The sequence below is a fragment of the Mustela nigripes genome, chromosome 10, assembly GCF_022355385.1.
Source record: "Mustela nigripes isolate SB6536 chromosome 10, MUSNIG.SB6536, whole genome shotgun sequence".
In the NCBI taxonomy this organism is placed as follows: Eukaryota; Metazoa; Chordata; class Mammalia; order Carnivora; family Mustelidae; genus Mustela; species Mustela nigripes.
Window position 1 is genome coordinate 19,021,470 of NC_081566.1, and position 20,592 is coordinate 19,042,061.

The 20,592-nt window shown below is 43.6% G+C and overlaps 1 protein-coding gene across 1 annotated transcript in view; it reads left to right on the forward strand.

The window, feature by feature from the left end:
• Positions 1-17,201: 17,201 nt before the first annotated feature.
• The window catches only part of LAMC2 (laminin subunit gamma 2), a 56,302-nt gene continuing 52,911 nt past the window's right edge, over positions 17,202-20,592 (forward strand). Inside the window, exons 1-2 of the mRNA XM_059412741.1 lie at positions 17,202-17,478; positions 17,664-17,867. Of these exons, the coding sequence (XP_059268724.1) occupies positions 17,789-17,867 (79 nt within the window). The 5' untranslated portion in view covers positions 17,202-17,478; positions 17,664-17,788. The remainder of the gene's footprint in view (positions 17,479-17,663; positions 17,868-20,592) is intronic.

The following is a 20,592-nucleotide window of genomic DNA, read 5'->3' on the forward strand; positions in this document are numbered from 1 at the left end:
GACTTGTTAAATGAAGGCATGAATGCCTTAGTCTGGAAAATGAAATGCTATACCTTATGGAAGTCTGTTAGCAAGGGTTTCTTTAGCCAAAAACCATACCCAAACCCCAAATCTTCTTTCCTGAACTTTCTACTTAATCAAGGATTCTCCTTTTGCTGCCTTTATAGGAAGTGGGGGAGTAAGGTGGTTCTGAACTGGCCAGGATAATTCATTTTAACAATCTTCATGATGGTACCTGGGAGCTGTTAAAGGGCATTTTTCGTCTGCTCATTTTAATGGTCTGAGATAAATTGAAATGAAGGCCTGTCCTTTGGTGCTAGCGAAGGCAGAGCAGAAGAAGATAAGTAAGACAGGACCCAAGACCTCTGCCACTGGGGGCTGAATGTTTCTACACGCTGTGCCATGGGTGGCTTTGCAAAGGGACTGTCAGAACACTGGAACACTGTGACTAGGGCTGTGCCCGGCCTAAGGGAGAGCAAGGAACCAATTCAGCACATTAGAGACCTCTCTGTCTTGAGGCAAACCTCTGAGAGGGGAACAAACACTTGCCTATTTCCATAAGCCTATGCTTTGAAAGCAAATTCTGAATTGGTTTCAGAGGAAAAGAATATTCTCTTTAAAAAAAAATAATGTTTTTTTTTTTAAATAGCTGAACAGGTTTTGAACATTAAAATGGTTTTTTAATGGCTGAACAGATGTAGAAATATTATAGGCTGATCCAACAGTACTCTTTCCCCATTTTCTTTCAAATGAACAACCCCAGACATCACCTTTTGCGTTTTACAAGAAGTCTTTCTGCAGAAAAGTTCAAGTGGATTTTCAGCTACCCAACCAATTACCTAAATTATCTTAATTTGTAGGCGTGGAATGTATTCTCAAATGTTTTGGTGGTGGTGTTGGTGGTGTGTGTGTGAGAGAGAGAGAGAGAGAAGAGGGATTTTTAAGAGCATGTTAGTGCTCGATCAATCTAAAGATGTATGTTTTAGGAGAGGCACAGAGCTAGCTTCCTTTCTGAGGAGGGGCAGGATTCATGCCTACAAAAGGAGCCTAATGACCTGGAACACTAGAAGCACATTCTCAGGACATGCTGAGGTAACCAGTTCCAACTTGCCAAAGGATGCTTTTCCACTTGGCTCACAGCTACTCATTCATATTGGTTTTGACCATCCCACTTGTTTTATTTTTAATTCCCTATTCATTTTCAGGCCCTCCCATATAAGGTTAGCAAGAAATGGCTAATTCCAGAGCTGGCTGGCATTTGTGACACTGAACTAGAAGATTAAGTCAGGTTTTAGAAATCTGTTTTTTCATATTTTCCTCCATGCCCAACTTGACACACTGCAAATATTAATACTCAGTTACAGAAAGGGGTAAGTTTTAAACCAATTTGGGGAAAGTTGGCTTTAAATTAATTTTCAGTGGTGCTTGATAGACACTAAACAACTCTTTCAAGCAAAAATTAGCCTAGAAAAGTTACTTGAGGGGGAAAAAAATCTCCCATAGAGAAGAAGTCAAACAACGTATGTAGTATACCCTCAAGGAGGTGGAGGGTAGCTCCCACTCCTTAACTCGGGGCAGCAGGGAGTGACTTCTGAAGAGTACAGTATGGAAAGGGGGTAAAGAGTAACTTTATGGTGGAAAAACCTGGCAAAACTGCCTCAGCCAGGTGACTAAAGTCAATGTCAACAGTGATGTCATGCTGATAGTATGTACCCTTGATAGGATGAAATGAAAATGGCACTTACCTCTGTGGTCTTCCTCCCCAAAACCCATATGCCCAATCTAATCATGAAAAAACATCAGACAAATCCCAGTTGAGGGACATTATACAAAAAATGTGACCAGCACTCAAAACTATCAAGGTTATCAAAAAACAGGGACCGTCTGAGAAATTGTCACAGCCAAGAGGAGCCCAAGGAGACATGACAACTAAGTGTAACATGGTGTCCTGGATGGGATCCTGGAATGGGAAAAGGACAGTAGGCAAAAAATAAAAAATAAACTAAGGAAATCTGTAAAACTTAGTTAATACTAATGTACCAATACTGCCGTATGTGACAAAAACACCGTACTAATATAAGATGTAATCAGAGAAACAGAATATGGGGTATATGGGAATTCTCTGTACTCTATATTTAAGTTTCCTATAAATCTATAACTTTTCTAAAAATAAAATCTATTTAAAAATTACTTGAATGAAAGGTAAACACGCTTCTTTCACACAGTCTGATGCAAAGTCTCATCAAGAATTAGGCAGTCCTGGGCAGTTGGAACCCTGTAAATATGGACTCCACCGTTCGGACAATGCCATGTAGAGAAGCGTGTTCCCAAGGTCCCAGCTTCCCCAGTCTGGGTCCTTCCCCCTCATAGATAGAAGCGCTAGTGCTAACCTAGTGCTGTGATAAATATTTAGCTCATTAATCGCCCTTCCCCTTCACAGCAGCCAACACTATGAAGTAGGCAGGTGCTGTTATTATTATTCTTTTATCCAGGCAGAAAAATGCCTTCTAGAAAACAGAAGGGCCCAAGATCACCTTCCCTGGGAGGGCAGAGCTGGGAGAAAAAAAATCCAGACTGTCTGGGCCCCAGGACCAGTGTTCTTGTACCTCTCTCACTGGTGTACTCTTCAATCCCCTTCACACCTTCTTTCCAGGCATTCAGGGGCTCCTACTCTTGTCAAAATTTGGCCCTTTGGCAAAGGGCCAAATTTATGATGGCCCATGGTATCAGCTGTACTGTGTAGACTCGGTAGAAAGATAATGGAGGCAGGGCAGGTGCCGGGAGCTGGGTGGGAAAGCACCACTCTCTGAAGTAACGCCTGGTTTCTAATTACAGCATTGGCCCCCATCCCACACTCAGATCCCCAAGGGACTTGCAGTGCTTCTGAATCCCATCCTATAGTCAAGCCCTAAACCGAAGTGTGGTACCCATGTGATATTTTGGAACCAATCCAAACTTCGGGCATTTTCAAGTGGTTTCTCTAATGAGCACCAATAAACCCACAGGTGTGCCTGAAGCAGGACTTGTGAAGCTGAGCGTACTTTCCCAACCCTGTGTTTCAGAAAGGTTGACTCCCTTTTATTTACAAAATAAGATGAAATTGTATGTGCTAGCCTAAACGAAGAGAAGTGGGCTTTCTTTCATGTTTGAAAAAGATGTACGTAAGACTTTGAGAAAGTAATTTGAAACAGCAGCTTCCCAAACTCTGCCCTTTTCCGTACATTTCCTTAAATGGGTAAAAAGTTCACAATTTAATAAAGACCCTTGGAAAGGCTAGTCGAAGAATAGACCCATTCAGTAACTTCATAAATATAGGGAGCTAAATGTAAAATATTCCATCATGACTTCCTGCTGGAAAAGTCAAAGCTGGTTTAGGTCGCTTGGAGGGGAGATAGCTGTTTGTTTTTTTAGTTCCCTGCGGCATGGTGTGGTGACAAGGCTTCTTTTTTTTCTCTTGGGTTATCTGTTTTCAAATGTTTCCATAGTGGACTTGTGCTGCTTTTATCCTAAGAAAAGTAAACAAGACAAGATCATATATATATGTATAGTCAGAAGGGTCAGATTGTTGTTTTGACAGGAAGACAGGAAATGGCTCACCTGGAAAATCATGATGTGAGCGTGCTCAGGAGTGGTTCTTCCTGTGACTGACCAGGCATCACCAGTTTGAGGGAGATTTCTTCTGGGAGCACAGCAGGACTCTGGGGAATTCCTCTAACCACTGCCGATGGGTTGAAGATCTAGCAGAGGGTTTGATGAGTCTGGTTTCGCAGAATTAACAAATAATTTGCAGACGATTCAGTAAAACAAAACAAAACAAAACAAAACACACTGCCAAGGTTGGAAGACAGATCAATGTAAGGAACTGATCCCAACCAATCTGGAAGAAAAGAATGAGGGTAAGTCAATAACCTCCCAGAACTAAGGCTTTCATTCTGAAGCTGGTGTGTTCGTTTCTTTTTCAGCTCTGCTCAGGAAAGAACAGGGAGAAAAAAAATTAACTTAGGTTTACATGTGAGGGACTTACATTGGTCCAGTCGAGTCCAGCTTTTTCTCTTCTGTAGCATCATGATTTAGGGGATTAGAGTCAGCTCCAAAGTGGACACATGTGAACTCAAGCCAGGGATTCACAAACTTTCTCTTAAAAGGCCAGATTGTAAATACTTGAGACTTGACGGACACTATGGTGTCTGTTAGCAACCACAGAACTCTGGTGTGGTGCAGGAGTCGCCATGGATAAAATTGGGGGGAAAGAGTTTGTGTTCTAATAAAACTTCCCAGAAACAGTGGTGGATAGGATTTGGCCCCCAGCCCTAATTTGCTGACTGCTGGCCTAAGCCAGTCAGATTTCCCACCCCTCTTGCCAGTGATTAAGGTACCCAGGCTTAATCCAAACTGCATACACTACTTTCCTGGTGATAGTTAGTGACTGAGAGATAGGCAAAGGGGAAAGGGGAAAGGGAAGGGGAAAGCTTTTAGTTTGAAGTCTGGAGGAGAGGGGTTCTCTCTCTTCCCCCTACTTGAATAAGGAATCATACAGTCCTGATGCCAGCAACCAGTCTACGACTATGAAGGGACCCAGTCCTCAGGTGAAGTGGACTCTGGATGACGGAAGGGAAAGATAGAACTTGGATCCTTGATGGTATCCCTGGACTACAGGGTGTTTTAACCCTGTTTCCCCTCCAACCTTTAGATTTTCCAATTGTGTGAGCTGATAAATTTGCTTATTATAAAGATCACTTTGAGTTGGGATTTCTGTTACTTGCAGCTGAAAGCATCCTATCTGATGGAAAATTTTAAAATAAGTTTATGACTTTCAAAGGTTACAAATGCTAAAAAGAGTTAATACCTGTTTCTATAAAATTTCCTTTCCATCATTAAAAATAATGTGACGAATAGGAAATGAAATAGCTCTTTTTAATTGTCTAGATTGATTAGTGTGGGTCTGCCAGAGGGCAGGAAAGGTCATAAATGACATTTAATTTATGGACTATTTGGGTTGGAGGATACTTTCTCTGTGATTCAACCAAGAAGATAAGAGTAAGGGGCACTGGAGACCTGGACGAGGTCACCGAAGACCTTCGCCAAAGACCTTGAACACAAAAGTGTCCACTCACACCCTTGATCTTAAACATGGGTCTCTTCCTTACAGCATCTTCCAGCTCTAATGCCCATCGAAAACTGGAATAATGAAGATAACCTAGAACCTTAGGCCTTAATGAAAAGAGTTTATCAAGAACAATAGTAATAAGCAAAAAAACCAAAATGTACTTTTCATAAAAGCATCTTGTTGAGAAGTTTCATATTCCTTATGCCATTCTTATGATAGCTGTAGACCATTGTTCTATATTCATTGTAGTCTCTCTTAGTTGTGTGAATGTATAGCTTTGGCGAGTTACCCAATTACTTTTCTAAAACAAAAGAACTGAAGTTTTAGGATTGTTTTTCTTCAAAGCAGGTCCAATCTGTATAGTGTTACTGTAGTTAGTCATCTTCCTAACATTGTGAAGGGGTAATTTAGATTAGATAATGTTTCTCATCCCATTAATATTTAAACTGAGCTATAGAAAGGTAAGTGAATTTAGTCCTGCAAAAGTAAGTACTAAGCACACATTACTCATTCATTTAAAAAAGGTATTACTGAGGGCGTACTGAGAGCCATGCAGTGAGGGTTCGAGACCTCGTTATAGCATAGAGTGAAGGCTGTTCTGGAGCTAACGTTATGGAAGGAGAGACAGAGAGTAAGGATGAGTGTCTGAAGTGGGGTGGAGAGAAGGGGTAAGACACACAAAGCAGAGTCAGGCAGAGATGCCAAGTGGGCAAACGTGGGAGGCGGAAACTGATCGCGGTCATTTTCTTTTCTTTCTTTTTCCCTAATATTTTATGTATTTATTTGTGTGTGGGAGAGAAAGCACAAGTAGGGGGAGCAGCAGGCAGAGGCAGAGGAGAAGCAGGCTCCCTGATGAGCAAGGAGCCCGACGTAGGACCCAATCTGAAGACCCTAGAATCATGACCTGAGTCGAAGGCAGACAATCAATGGACTGAGCCACCCTGGCGCCCCTGGTCATGGTCATTTTCACCCTCAGGTGGGACTGGCTCCACGACGGAGCGTGCTTCCTTGTTTGAGAAACAGCGGAGGGGCTGGTGTGATGGGAGCCGAGACTGATGGGAGCATCGTGTATGACCATAGAGGCCCCATATGGACACTGGGTTTATTCTGAGAAAGATGGCAATTTTTGAGTGTCACCAACCTACATATTGCCTGACAAACCTAAATATCGCTGGCAATACCAAGACAGCCAAACTGATGAATTCCTACTCTTTATTAAGCTAATGTAGAGTTGGAACAAATAGTTGAATGGCCATTGATGACACAGAAATAAGGGATTAATTCATTGTTCTTTTCCAGTACAATGGAACAGTACAGCTTGCTGTAGCACTCCGTGATCCTATCTTTCATTTGGTCCTGTCTGCCTAAGGAAGTGCGTTTCTGTAACCCCGGTCTTATCCTTTCCACAGAGATTACATAAAGTGCCTACCACCATGTCTGGCTCAGAGGAGAGGCTCAAAGAAATCCATTGAACAAGTAAGCAAAAGAATAAGCGCAGCAAAATATTGTGATAAAGGATTCTCTTTAAAAATTATCTCAATAAAATAAAGTCATCAGACTTTAATATGAAGAGGTTAGTCTAGGGTCACTGGAAAGGCAGATTACAAGCACTTCTTTCCTCTTTCTTGTGTCATATTGTTTTCTTCAAAGATCTAAGCAAAAAATCAAAATCTGCATTGCAATGACAGTTCTTGAGGATAAATTCTATTTGTAGGTGATTACAACACCTGAAGATTTCAAGCATGTTCTGGGAAAACAATTTAAAGTACTTTTTTTTTGGACACTTAACAAATGCTCACTACTTTGCTTCTCATAAATGCCCTTCAAATATAGCAATGTGAATAAGAAGGAAAATGAGAAAAAAAACGCAAAACAAAAAATGGGGAACTTCCCAAATTTTTGGCACAAGGTGATATTCAAAGTCAGAGCAAGGAACTGATATCCTATTTCTGGGCATCTAGTTTATGAGATTTTATTAATATAAAAATGGTATTTGCCAATAGCAATGCAGGGTCAGAAAATGTTAGATAACACATAAGATAAGATACATGCTGGGTAAAAATATAATAGCAAATCAAAAGATTAATGAGTCTGCTTTCAAAAAAATGTTTTCCCATCAGAAGTAATTTTATCTACTCACTAACTTAGTTACAAGTGACCACTGTGAAGGAGGTGCTTAGTGAGATGTCCATTTAAAAAAGGAGAGACAGGGCACCTGGGTGGTTCAGTTGGTTAAGCATCTGCCTTTGGCTCAGGTCATGATCCCAGGGTCCTAGGATTGAGCCCTGCATTGGGGAGTCTGTTTTTCCCTCTCCCTCTGCTGCTTCCCCTGTTGGTGCTTTCTCTCTCTGTGTCAAATAAATAAATAAAATCTTTAAAAAAAAATAAAATAAGAAAGAGACGGCTTTGGACCTGGGCTGCCCAACATGATAGCCCTAGGCTCATGTGGCAATTTACACTTAAATAAAATAAAATTAATTAAAATTTTCACTCCTCATTAACACTAACCACATTTCAGAGGCTCAATAGAGCCACGTGGTTAGTGGCTATCCCATTAGGAAGCACAACTGTAGAATGTCTCCATCACTGTAGACATTGCCACTGGGTAGCGTTGCCTTAGGAAGCACAGACAAGGGAGTCACACATAGAATTTTTAGTTAAGGTGGGAGGTGGGCAGGCAAGGTACTCTGGAAAGGGAGTAACAGATCACTAGGATGGCTCTCTGGGAGGGTAAATGAGTTTATTTATTTTTTAAAGATTTTATTTATTTATTTGATAGAGATCACAAGTAGGCAGAGAGGCAGACTGAGAGCCTGATGCGGCGCTCGATTCTAGGACCCTGAGACCATGACCTGAGCCGAAGGCAGAGACTTAACCCACTGAGCCACCCAGCCGCCCTGGTAAATGGGTTTAAAGACGAGAGATGCATTAGTAGTTTTTGTGGATGTTGAAGAAAGTTACTGAAGTTCCATACCAGGGATTATTTTAAAGTTTCATTACTTTAGAACCAGAGGCAATATTTTGTTATGCATAGAGAACTTGCTTAGGAGAGAAGAACGGGTAGGGGAAAACGTGCTAAGAGTAATAGCCTGCAAAGATTGGCGTTGTAAGCGGTGTTTTCCAAAATGATTGTAAATTACCTGGAGAACATAATACATGGTTTAATATTCCAGAAGGAATTTCGCTGAGGTTGGTGCTAAATGTCAAATCAGTGCAGCAAAAAGAAACATTTTGGAAAAGTTCTCAAGAACTGGAGTAAGCAGAAAGGTAGAATGTGAAGTTCAGTGAAAACTGGTGTTAATTATTATATTTAAGGGAAAATTATCCAAATTAGAATAACTAAATATTGGGGCACCTGGGTGGCACAGTCAGTTGGACGTCCAAGTCTTGGTTTGGGCTCAGATCGTGATCTCGGGATCGTGCCAGCATCAGGCTCTGTGCTCAGCGTGGAGCCTGCTCGAGTTTCTCTCTCTCTCTCTCTCTCTCCTTCTGCCCCTCCCCACCCTCTTCATGCTCACTCTCTCTCTCTCTCTCTCTCTCTCCAATAAATAAATCTTAGAAAAACAAAACAAAACAAAACAATAAAAAAGAATAACTAAATGATGGTATCTGAATTACCAGTCTCACATCAAGGACAAAATCAGGGAATTCATGTAGACTCATCCTTTTGTTCTCTTTTACTGCTGATGGCTAAAAGGAGCCCCTCTTGGCACACAAAGTAAGGAAAAGATTTCCTTCCTCTGGATGCATGCAGACAAGTGCACATGGCTTGGCAAACAGGGCTCTTGGAAGGATTTCAGTCTCTACTATTCCTGACCCCTGTGCACCTCCTCTCCTGGGTATCTCTGGGCTGGGCCGCAAGGTGCCCAGGACAGGGCACCCCACTCCAAACCATATGCCACCAGTGTGCAAGCTGGGCTACTTCCAAATGGAAGAAGTTTTATAACCTGGTCTCTCTTGGTCAAGACATCCATGGGGAAGCTTGGAAACATTCTAAGGAAAGCAACCAAAATCATCACCAGGTGGTATACTAGGTGAGTCTAAAAATGGATATTTCTGCTAGAAAGGCAAAGGGACATATAGATCAGTCTTATAAAGTCATAAGGGATTGGGGAATGGTTGAAATCTAGTCTTGTTTAGCAAATCCTATAGTATTAGAACCAGGGACAATTAAGAGGTCTTTTTAAGAAAATCAAGGAATGTCTGTCTTCTATAGCAGTTTAAAAACTTTTAGAAAAGACAGCTATTAAAAAAAAAAAAAAAGTTGGCTAATGTTATGTATAAAAATCCCTTAATGTGTTAATAAGAAAATCTGAAGATATTTTGGATTGTTTTCCTAAACATTTAAGTTAGTGTAATGGAAGCAACCTGTTTCCTGTGAGATACAGCTTGGTTCTGTGTAAGGGGACGGGATGGCGACTAGAATCAGCACGGCACTTGATAGGTTATCACTACTTTGGCTCTGTCTGTGGTCCAGCGGGAAAATCAACACTGTGCTTGACTGGTTAGACAAGATCTGGTTCTGAAAGGAAGCTCATTAAATTAATTTTTATTAGTATAAATTTATAAAGTTAAGAATTCTTCAGAAAATTTCAAGAGGAAAGATGCAGTCTGGGGATCACACTGAGACAGTGACTTCCAGGATGGGTTTTGTATCAGGCCCCAAAGGGCCAGAAGATTTAGAATTGCCCTTTTCTTAGAAAATACTGAATATAGGATTAAAACCTAACAAGCAAACCGACCAACAAAAGTCCCAAAATTTTACTCAAAGGCCTTTTTATGAAGTTGTGTTCATTTTAATTCCAGAATAGTTAACACACAGTATATTAGTGTCAAAATACGATGTAGTGATTCAACAATTCTATTCAAAAGATTTTTCTGTCTAGAGCTCAGGTAATATATATTCATGTCTGTGCACGTGTGTGTAGAATTTTTAATGTGTGTAGAATTTTTTTTTTAATGTGTGTAGAATTTTTAATGTAGGCACAATCCATGTTAAGTTTGCCAAAGGCACATAAAATGTATCTGTTGGGGACGCCCGGGTGGCTCAGTGGGTTAAGCCTCTGCCTCAGCTCAGGTCATGATCTCAGGGTCCTGGGATCGAGCCCCGCATCGGGCTCTCTGCTCAACAGGGACCCTCTGTCTGCTTCTCTGCCTACTTGTGATCTCTCTCTGTCCATGAATAAATAAAAATCTTTTTTAAAAAATGTATCCATTGCTACATAAACAATTCTGCTGCTAAGCCAAGTAGCCATCCTCTGTTTTGGCTGAGATTTTCTAAATTACTTCCAAAGGTTTTATGAATAGAGGACCCCACGATAAGAAAGCAGCAAAGGCATCAGCAGCGTTGGCAATTAAAGTTTGTTTTGCTGAGTATTCTTATAATAAACAGCAGAACATCAAAACAATTGTCTAAATAATTCAGTGTATTATGTATAATATATAAAGTTTATTCACCTAACACGGACAGATCTTTGAGGGAATTGTGTCATTTTGGTTTAAGTTCTCTGCATCAGTGCATTAATTCTCCTCCTGGATCTAAGCAGACATATTGAGGCTGTGGGAAATTTTTAGGCTAGTGGGGGTTGTCTCCAGACTTCTCAGTGAGTATTGGTAGCTCTCTCCATGACTGCGATGGCCTGATGGTACCACCTTGTAACCAAAGTTGCATCCAAACCACAGGGTTCCTGCAGAAGAACCACCCAGGAATGTTTGGGGATTTCTGTGTAGCCTGGAGAGACCCACTAAATTCCGGATCTCTTTCAGATTGTTCAGAGTCAGAGGAGGCCGAAAATAATTTCCAATTATTCTGAGGAGTTTAAGGACTAAGTTACTCAGTAAGAGAGATCTTCTACTGGATTAAAGTATCAGACCAAGAGGAAAGCATCAAGACCTGGGTGGATGATACAAAAGGATGTTGCGTAAGACTCTGAAGTCATTGTCCACTGATGAATTGCAAAAGGTAATGGGATCAGGAAATGCCCCCTAATACACCTGTCTGGCTGAGCTGCAGGGGAGGAGTCCTGTAGAATATAGTTTACGTTATAAGATGAGGCATTTTATTTTTTTTTTAAAGATCCAACTCACTTTTATTTTTTTTAAGTGGAGAAGTGTGTGTTTATTCAGTGAGAGGTTTAATTTGTTTTTATCTTGTAACTGAATAATTACTCTAGAGAGCAGTATTGGCAAGGATTGTGAGGGAACTTGAGTAACCTCGGAATGAGGATAATAATAGCACCTGCTGCAGAGGCTGGTGGTGACGAGGGAGTTCCCTGCCCCCTGCGAGGCTCCCTGCGTGGAGCTGGACACGTGCTGAATGTCCAGTACAACCTCACTGCTGTATCCTGGTTGTCAAAATTATTATTAGATGTTTATGGGTTTTTATTTTTAAAGATTTGTTTATTTATTAGAGAGAGAGAGAACAGGAGGAGGGGGAGAGGTCGAGGGAGAGAAACTCAAGCAGACTCCCAGCTGAGCATGGAACCCGGTGCGGGGCTCCATGCCATGACCTTGAGATCATGACCTGAGCCTAAATCAAGAGGCAGTCACTTAACCAACTGCACCCCCCAGGCACCCCATATCAGATGTTTAAAATGTGTCCAGAGTTTCCTATCTAAAGAAAGAATTCGACCCTATATGCTATAGGGTTTTTCAGACTTTATAATTTACGTTATTCAAGGTGGAAAAGTTCCAGGTTGAAATTAAGAAGCATGTTTATGGATTCATTTCTCATGTTTCATGGACTCATTTCTTCCTTTGGGACGGCATATGGGTGAGGATCTCTGATCTCAGGGTGGCTGCCTCTCCCTTCCAGCCTGTCATGTCATGCCCGCAGCCCTGGACCCCCACCAGTGCGATCCAGGGGAGAATCTTCCCTGTGTGGGCTCCTTCACCTCTCATTCAACCCCAGATATCTGTAGATCAGGGATTAGTGTGGCCAAGGAACTGTGGGCAGCGCGTTTACTCTAAGAATCAGACATTTCACAGTTGGGTGGGTGACCACATTTCAGACTAAGGGAACACAGCAGCTAGCACCCCCCTAAGTGTACTGACGTTCCCGAAATTTTCACCCTGTCATTTCCTCTGTGTTCGGAGCATGTGTCCCCCTTCTCTCTGCTCTTCATCATCTGTCGTATCAGTAAACAAAGGCTAGATTAGAATGTTTCTGTCTTTAATAACTACACCCAAAAAAGAGGCCCATGAAGTCATGCTTTGTGTGGAGCTGTTCATTTCCTACTGCATTCCCTGCCCAGGTGTACCACCAGGCAGCCACAGGAAAAAAAGACCATCTGCCCTTAAAAATGAAAAGACATTCCTTGGGCTCTGGCCTGGCTTCTCCTGCTCCCTGGGAGCGAGCTTTGGGAATGCTATATATGTTTCTGCATAAAATGGAAGCCTGCCACTTCAGCCGGAGTGCTTGCTTCAGAGAACATTGTTTTCTGGAGTCTGGCCAACCTTCGAGAATTTACCCAGATGGCCCAGGAAACACTGAACTACTTCCATTTATGGACATTTTCCTTTAGCAATTAAGAACAAAGGGGAGTTGTTTTTTTAAGGGTTTTCCCCCCTTGAGTGCTGTATTTTACATTTAAAATTTATCTGCACATGCTGACACCATGAGAACTTTCTGGGAAGACACGGGGCAGGGAATCGAGCCCTACAGTCCCGTCTGTTGCCGGCATGTGAACAGCTAGTGCTTCAGTTTTATCATAAGTGAGTTTGAAAGTGGGTGACGTGCCAGACATTCCTTCGGAAAGTGAGCTAAGGTAATGATGGAACTCAAGGCAAAAATCAACATGTCACTTGCAATTCTCTTTGGGAGGTTGGGGCTGGAGACATGAGGGTTCCATGAGGGATTTACAGAGCACTGTGAAAAGAAAAGTCCCCTGGGTGATGACTGAGCTGCAGATAAAACAATGGACCTGGGGACTTCCAGGGCCTCAGCCTTCCCAGCCACGCCCCCAGGAAGGGCCCCAGCACCTTCTCCAAGCTCTGCAGCTGGAGGCTTCTGGATGGACGGGCCCTTTGTTGGGGGGTAGGGGGGTGGGCAGAGGTGGCGAGACAAGGACAATCCAAGTGCTCACTTCCTAGAACAAAAGTCCAGCTGGGGGTTGAAATTTGTGCCCCCCAAGTAGACATTTCATTTTATCTCTTACAAAAGGTAAGAGATGCCCCAACCAGACAGGTTTCCAGCAAGAGGGGTCCCCCTGCACTCTAAGGTGGTGTTTCTGCCTGAAAGCTCTTTAGAGCTTATGAGAACCAGTGGGGTGTTAGGGCCGGACTCTGCTGAGACCTTGCCGCAACGTGTGCGGATAGTGGTGTGTTTCTAGTCCTGGGTCTGGGTTTGCACATTTGAACTGAATAGCATCTCACTTATCATATTGATTTGTTTGAGATTTTCTCTTATTGTTTTATACCAGTTTTATTGAGGTATAATTTATACACAGTCAGATTTGCCTATTTTAAGTGTACAGGTCGATTGCTTTTTTAAAAATTCGATTGCTTTTGACCATTATTGTATATCAGAATATTTCTTTCATCCCCCACAATGAGCCTCAGGCCCCATTGTGGTCAGTCTCCTGCCCCTGCCAACCACTGGTATGTTATTTCCTTGCAGTTTCACCTTTTCTAGGATTTCATATAAATGGAACTATTTAGAATTTGGTCCTTTGTTGTCTGGCTTCATTCACATAGCACAATGCCTTGAGACTCCTCCGTGTTCTGTACATGTCAGCAGTTCTTTCTTTCTTTCTTTCTTTCTTTTTTTTTTTAAATTTTATTTATTTATTTGACAGAGGGAGAGAGATCACAAGTAGGCAGAGAGGCAGGGGGAAGCAGGCTCCCTGCTGAGCAGAGAGCCCGATGTGAGGCTTGATCCCAGGACCCTGAGATCATGACCCAGGTGCCCCAACAGTTCTTTCTTTTTTTATTGCTGAGTAGTACCTAATGATTTTTGTCTGGATTTGGAAAAGAAAGATTTATTTGGGCCACATGGTAAAGCAAGTAGACTTTCACTAACCTCTTCAAAAAGCATGTGTTCACTGAAATTAATCAGAAGAATTCTTTAAACCCATCTTACCCTTCCATTTTCCCTAAGATATAAGATCTTCCTACCCCATATTTAAAATGAAGTTCTAAATGCAAAAATCTTAAAACATTAGGCAGGAAGAGCTGAAGGTAAAGGAAATTTCAAGATATGTAGCAAAAATATAAATTAATTAACAACTTGCAAGTAAATGTTGGCAATTGGGACAGGAAACGGGATTTAGACCAAGAGTTTCATGGAAGTTTGAAATTATTATTGAATTGTCACGTAGTAGAAGGACTGAAGCAAAACCCCTCATCTTTCTCACATGGTATTTGTTAGTAATTATAATAAGGGAAAACCCATGGTGCTTAGTGACAACAGCAAGAACAACTATTATTATTATTATAGCTAACTCTTATAGTGCGTATTATAGATTTGGTACTTCCCCTGAGTACTAACTAGGTTATTGATGCATTTAATTTTCCTAGCATCCCTACAGGGTAACTGTTCTATCCTTATTCCCATTTTATAGATGAAGAAACTGAGGGTTAGAGAAAACTAAATAAACTGCCTTGATGAAAGGGCAAGCCAGGATCTGGCTCTGGGAATTCAAGAACCTTCAAGAAGCTTGACTTTTGACCGGTAGAGCACTACAGAAAAATCCTCAAATCGGCAAAGGGGGTTGGTATTGTCCTTGAGCAAGGTAGAAGAGTAAGCCAGGGCTGGTTTCTCCAGCCTGAACCAGACAGGTTGTTGAGAGGTGTAAAGAGACCCAGAGTAAGGTAATGAGAAGGGGAAGGAAAGGAGAAACACTGATGTGTAGCATTCCCATAAGAGGCTGCTGGTTGGCCTGGTGCCCCGGTCCCTGCTGCCTATTTTCTACCCCAGGTCCAGGTGACCTCTGGGGGGCCTTTCAGAGCTCACATGGTAGGAATATCCAAAATGCTTGTTCAGAGTCATTGTGACTTGGCTCTATCGATGTGGACCAAGAGTCCACAATTTGGTTGCGTTGTTGTGAATGTTGATGAAAAACCACAGGCTGCATAATTGAATTCATTTAGTATTGTGAATTTGTCTTTTTATGGGGCTTTTTCATCTAACCTGTAATGTCTGGAACGATATTCCCGAGTTTTGAATCTTGGTTGCCGCTTACTAAGCAGTGCAGCTTTGAGCACGTTACTTGACCATTCCGTGCCTCTCTTTTCTCATCTTTGGAACGGGAAATTAATAGTACACCTATCCCATAGCATTGTTTCAAAGATAAACATTTTGTTATGTATAAAGGATTTACAATAGCAGTTACAAATAGTAGGTCTGTATATGTGATCGCTTTTATTCCTATCACCATCCAAAAATGATGGCAGGTGAAAAATATGTATTTGTGTATCTGTATGATAAGCTATAATAAGCTGCACTAAAATGAAGTTTACATTCAAGACTTTATTTTGCAGGGATCCGTTCCTTGTTCTTGCAGAATTCTGCAGGACTGCACACCACTGATGGGTAGATGTGCAAGGCTCAGGGACCCAGAGACATGACTTCAGCCTTTACAATTACAACTACAATTATAATTACAGCCTCCACAACTCTACTAGTTACTAGATGGGAAAACTATAAATACCTGGTCTCCAGGAACTGAAACTGTAGCAGTAATTGAGTTTCGAGAGAGAAGAATTTTTATGTTATTTGTTTAAATCCTAAACAGAGTAGAAGAGAAGAGTGGAACCTTGGGATGAGAAAAACTGGAGTTTCCTTTCTAGTCCTCGTTTTTGTTGTTGCTGGAGATTTTAGAGTAGATGGTGCCAGTTTGCAGTACACTCCCCCCTACCCAACCACCCTGCAGTCCTTTGGTGCTGTATTCAGATCCTGATTATTCCTGAACACCTAGTTCATGGTCCACGTTTTGTACAAAACCCTCCCTAGCTAACCCAGCCAGCCCATACGGTTCTCAATTACATGCATAAACTGAAATCCTTACACCTTTTGATACATAATCATATACTATATTGTCTTGTTTCTTGCCTTTTATTATCATCTATGGAACTTCTAGAGAACATTCATTCCTTCGGTCAGTGAACAGCAATTTTTAAAAAATATTTTATTTATTTATTTGACAGACAGAGATCACAAGAAGGCAGAGAGGCAGGCAGAGAGAGGGGGGGAAGCAGGCTCCCTGCCGAGCAGAGAGCCCGATGCGGGGCTCCATCCCAAGACCCTGGGACCATGACCTGAGCCAAAGGCAGAGGCTTAACCTACTGAGCCACCCAGGCGCCCCAGTGAACAGCAATTTATTGGAGTCTTTGCAGACCTTGACGATGAAAAGTAGGAGGTGTTTTGGACAGATTGAGCATATGTGCTGAGTACGTATAAACCTCTGGTGATTTTTATTTAGTTAGTTAATTCATTTTTTAAAAGATTTTATTCATTTACTTATTTTAGAGAAAGAGAGAGACAGCATAAGCAGGGGAAAGAGCAGAGACAGAGGGAGTTTCTGACCTGAGCTGAAATCAAGAGTTGGTACCTTAACCCACTGAGTCCCCCTCTGATAATTCTTAAGTCTCCAGTAGGAACCAAAGCCTTCTGACAGAGGCCTCGCATTTGGCCCCCAGCCTCCTTAGGGATGAAGACGATGTAGGATACAGCAAGTTTTGGTTTCCTGGAGATCACTCCCTTCACTTAGCACAAAGGACTTGGAAGACACTCTAGGTGAGCCGTGTCAAACATTTTCTGCGGGCCCACCGAGGGCTGTCTGAGAAGAGCGCTCGGAAATGTAGAAGGAACATGAAATCTGGGTCTTCCTTTTTACTCTACTCAACAGAACATTGCCTGAGCACTGACCTGGCGCCGGCGACCGCACCTGGCCTTGGTAGGGAGGCCAACCCAAGCAGGGGACTTCGTGCTTTGCAGGCCCAAGTGATCAGGAAGTTAGGGGGTCCCAGGAGAGGAGCCCCCCCCCCCCCCTGCCTCGTGCAGCCTGGTGATGGGGAGGGAAAGAAAGACGTGTTAGCAGAGCAGGTGGGGTGGGGGAGGGCGCTGTACTTCCCAGGGTGGCGAAGGGCAGGCCAGAGGGTGGCGAGCTCCCTGTTAGGACTCCCCCACCGGCCTGTTCTCGCCGCAGCCTTTCCGGCCAGAGCTGATCGGGGCCGCCGACCGGTTTCCGAGTTTGCGCACCTGCGGCTGGGGCTCCCAGCTTGAGAAAGGGGCCGGCGGCCGCCTCCCCACCTCTGCGGATCGGGCCGCGGACCACCCCGGGAGAGAAGGAGGGCTGTGGGGGAAGCGGCACATTCCTCCGGGCAGGATCCCCGGGCCTCAGCCTCCGCACCACACCCTTGGCCCGGGCCAGGTGTGCCACCTTCGGGCGGCGCGTGGGGGGAGCCCGGCGGCTGCGGCGAGCGCCCGTGCGCCCGGTGTGCGCGGTGTGTGTGTGTGTGTGTGTGTGTGTGTGTGTGTGTGTCTGCCTGCGGAGGGCTGGGTCCTCCTTATTCACAGGTGAGTCACACCCTGAAACACAGGCTCTCTTCCTGTCAGGACTGAGTCAGGTAGAAGAGTCGATAAAACCACCTGATCCGGGGAAGGGAAGGCAGAGCGGAGCGCGGAGCGCGGACTCCCGGCGGCGCGTGGACTCCGCGGCGGACGGACGGCGCGGCCCGGCCATGCCCGCGCTCTGGCTGAGCTGCTGCCTCTGCCTGGCGCTCCTCCAGCCTGCAGCCCGGGCCACCTCCCGGAGGGAAGGTGAGTCGGCGTCCCCCTCCCTGGGAGGACCTTGCAGCCCGGGGCGGGTGACTGGCCTCGCTCTGCAGACTCTGATGGCCGAGCGCACCTCTGAGGATTCCCTCTGTGTTCCAGAACTTCTTGGGAGCTCCCTCCTCCTTCCACATCTGGGGCTTCTCGCCAGATCGGGTTTAACATAAGACTAAGATTATATACGGCTGTCTGAGTTTCAGATGGGAGGCCGGTAGGCTGTGCCAAGCCAGGATTTTCCTTCCTTTTAAAAATGCACCTTCTTGGTTGCGTTTTGGGTCAGTGGGCCCCTGTTTGATCAGGAATATCAGTAATAGGTTGGCATATAAGTTATTTTCCTATGGTGTGTTTTCGTGGATGGGATTTGGGTGGGAACGTTTTCTGTGACAATGAACACCACGAAGATGGAAGAGGAGCCTCTTTAATAATCCTTCTGGAACTCCTGGTTCGTCTTTGGGAGGGAAACTGAGTCTTAGAAGTCTTGGCCATGCTTTACTTCTGCATAATGTTACTTCTGAGGGTATGCTCACACAGTATTCATTCAACAGGCATTTATTGGGCACCTGTGTCATAGATCATTTGATCTTAGCTCTGCTGTCATGTCGTGAGAAGTTCAAATCACTCATGTAAACAAAACTTGCTGAGAACCTAGCAACCGTTTGCTATAGGCATGTGTCACCTATGACAACACCTAACGGGTGTTTTCCTTGTCACTTAGTTTTACCGATAATATCTGCTTGTCTCATTACCCTGAATTTTCATATTTATATTGATTGCTTCCTGCACCTGATGGCATTTCAGTACTCATTGCAATAGGTCTAAGAGTCATTTTCACACAAGTGAGAGTGTGAACATGAGAAGTGTTCACGCAGGCACAGAATTATCTTGGACTTTGCCTACATGGCTGGCCTGAAATCTGTTTGAATGGCATGGATAGTTCAGCATGTGTTTGAATGCACTGATACAGTCCTCCCCCCGCCTCCCGGAATTAACCTCCAACCCATCATCCCTGACTACCCTGTTAAAAGTCATTTATGAAAATGGTCACGTGGTTAGATTTCCTTAGAGTTAACCAAGCAAGAACCATCAGTAAGGAGAGTCTGCTCCTAAAAGTAAGGGGAGTCTCCAAATATTAGAATTCAAAGAGACTACTTATGGATCAACTACCATATCCCTTGGCTTAAAATACGAGAACGCAGAAATGGATCTGCACAAAGCCACACACCAGCTATTGGCAGAGGTCCATCTTGCACTTGATCCGGGGATTGTGAGGCTGGAGCTTCTGGGACCACATTGTAAAAGCAATAAGGGAGTTTGTACATATATTTTACATAATGGGTAATTATTGAAGCAATTTTCCCATTGGCTATAGTTGAGTATAGGTATGTTGCATTAGCATTAGATAACGGAAATAAATAGGTAGGATCGGATCAATTGTTTAATGAATCCAGACTCAGGAGGGCAGAGCTTGGACTCACACTTCACCAGGATAGACAAGCTCTGAGTATTCCATCGAGACCAGTAAGTCAGAAGCTGTGTTCAGTCTCATTTCTAGACTTTGCCTTTCCTTGAAGATGGACTGCTTGAGATATTGGGCTCCTTCCTCAAAGGGCTTCATAGAGCACCCACGCTCTTCTGTTCACGGGATGCTGGGAGGCAGTGTAAGCTGGACTGAAGTTTGGGACTTGCTGCTTCCCAAAGTGACGGCCACTGGCACCTTGGGGGCTGCACCGATGAGAGCCTAAAGCAATGACATTGCTTCCCACTTGTTCTCTCGAAGGTGAAATTCTGGTGGTAGATATCATCAGCAAGACTTGCCGGGCAGGTCTCAGCTAAAGCACAGGCTTTAGAGTCAGCCTGACCTGGCTTCAAATTTTGGCTGACCCACTTACTCATTTCTTCTTAGTAACCATTCAGGCTCCTCAGCTTCTTGGAATCATCTTCTTTGCCTGTTACCTGGGAGCCGTTGTACTGCGCAGCCTTGCAGAGTTGTTGAAAGGATGAGGAATTATTGTAAAGTGCCTTAAAAATGTCTGGAACCACATTTCTTTAAAAAGTCTGAAGCCAACAGTGCAGGTAGAAATAGTGAACGTGGATCAGCAGAGAGCACTAAGCAAGATAAGGACTTCCCTTCAGGAGCTCCCCACTAGTGTGATAGACTGTGGCACATAGCTCCATTGGTCTGGATCACAGTTCATATAGATCCCATGACTGGAGAAGGGGCAAGAAGTAGATAGGAATGAGACTAGAAATAGAGCCAAGAACCTGGTTGAGGAGCCTTATGTGCCTGGTGATGCAGTGAGGGTAGTGCCCCAGAGGTCAAGAAGAGTTGTGGATGGTTTATAGCCAGGGGTGGGCATGGTCAGATGGTCAGATTTCTTAGAAATGTCACTCACTGAAGGCCTTAGAGGATGGAGTTGAGCTAGGAGAGGGCTGCAGGTGGCCATTGCAATAATCCAATGAGAGGTGATGAAGGCTTTCATTGTGGTGGTGGAAACAGCAAAGTGGAAACATGACAGAACATTTAGAAGGTAACATTGAAAGAACCTGGTGATCTGATGAGCATAGGTTAAGGATACAAGTGAGGGGAAATCATGAAGAATAAAGAAGAGTCCAGGGTGTGTGTGAGGCTTCAGGCGAGTATGGCTGGTTACACAGTGAATGCCATGAAAAGAAATGAGAACTGTAAGGGGAAGACCAGTTTTGGGAGCAAGGT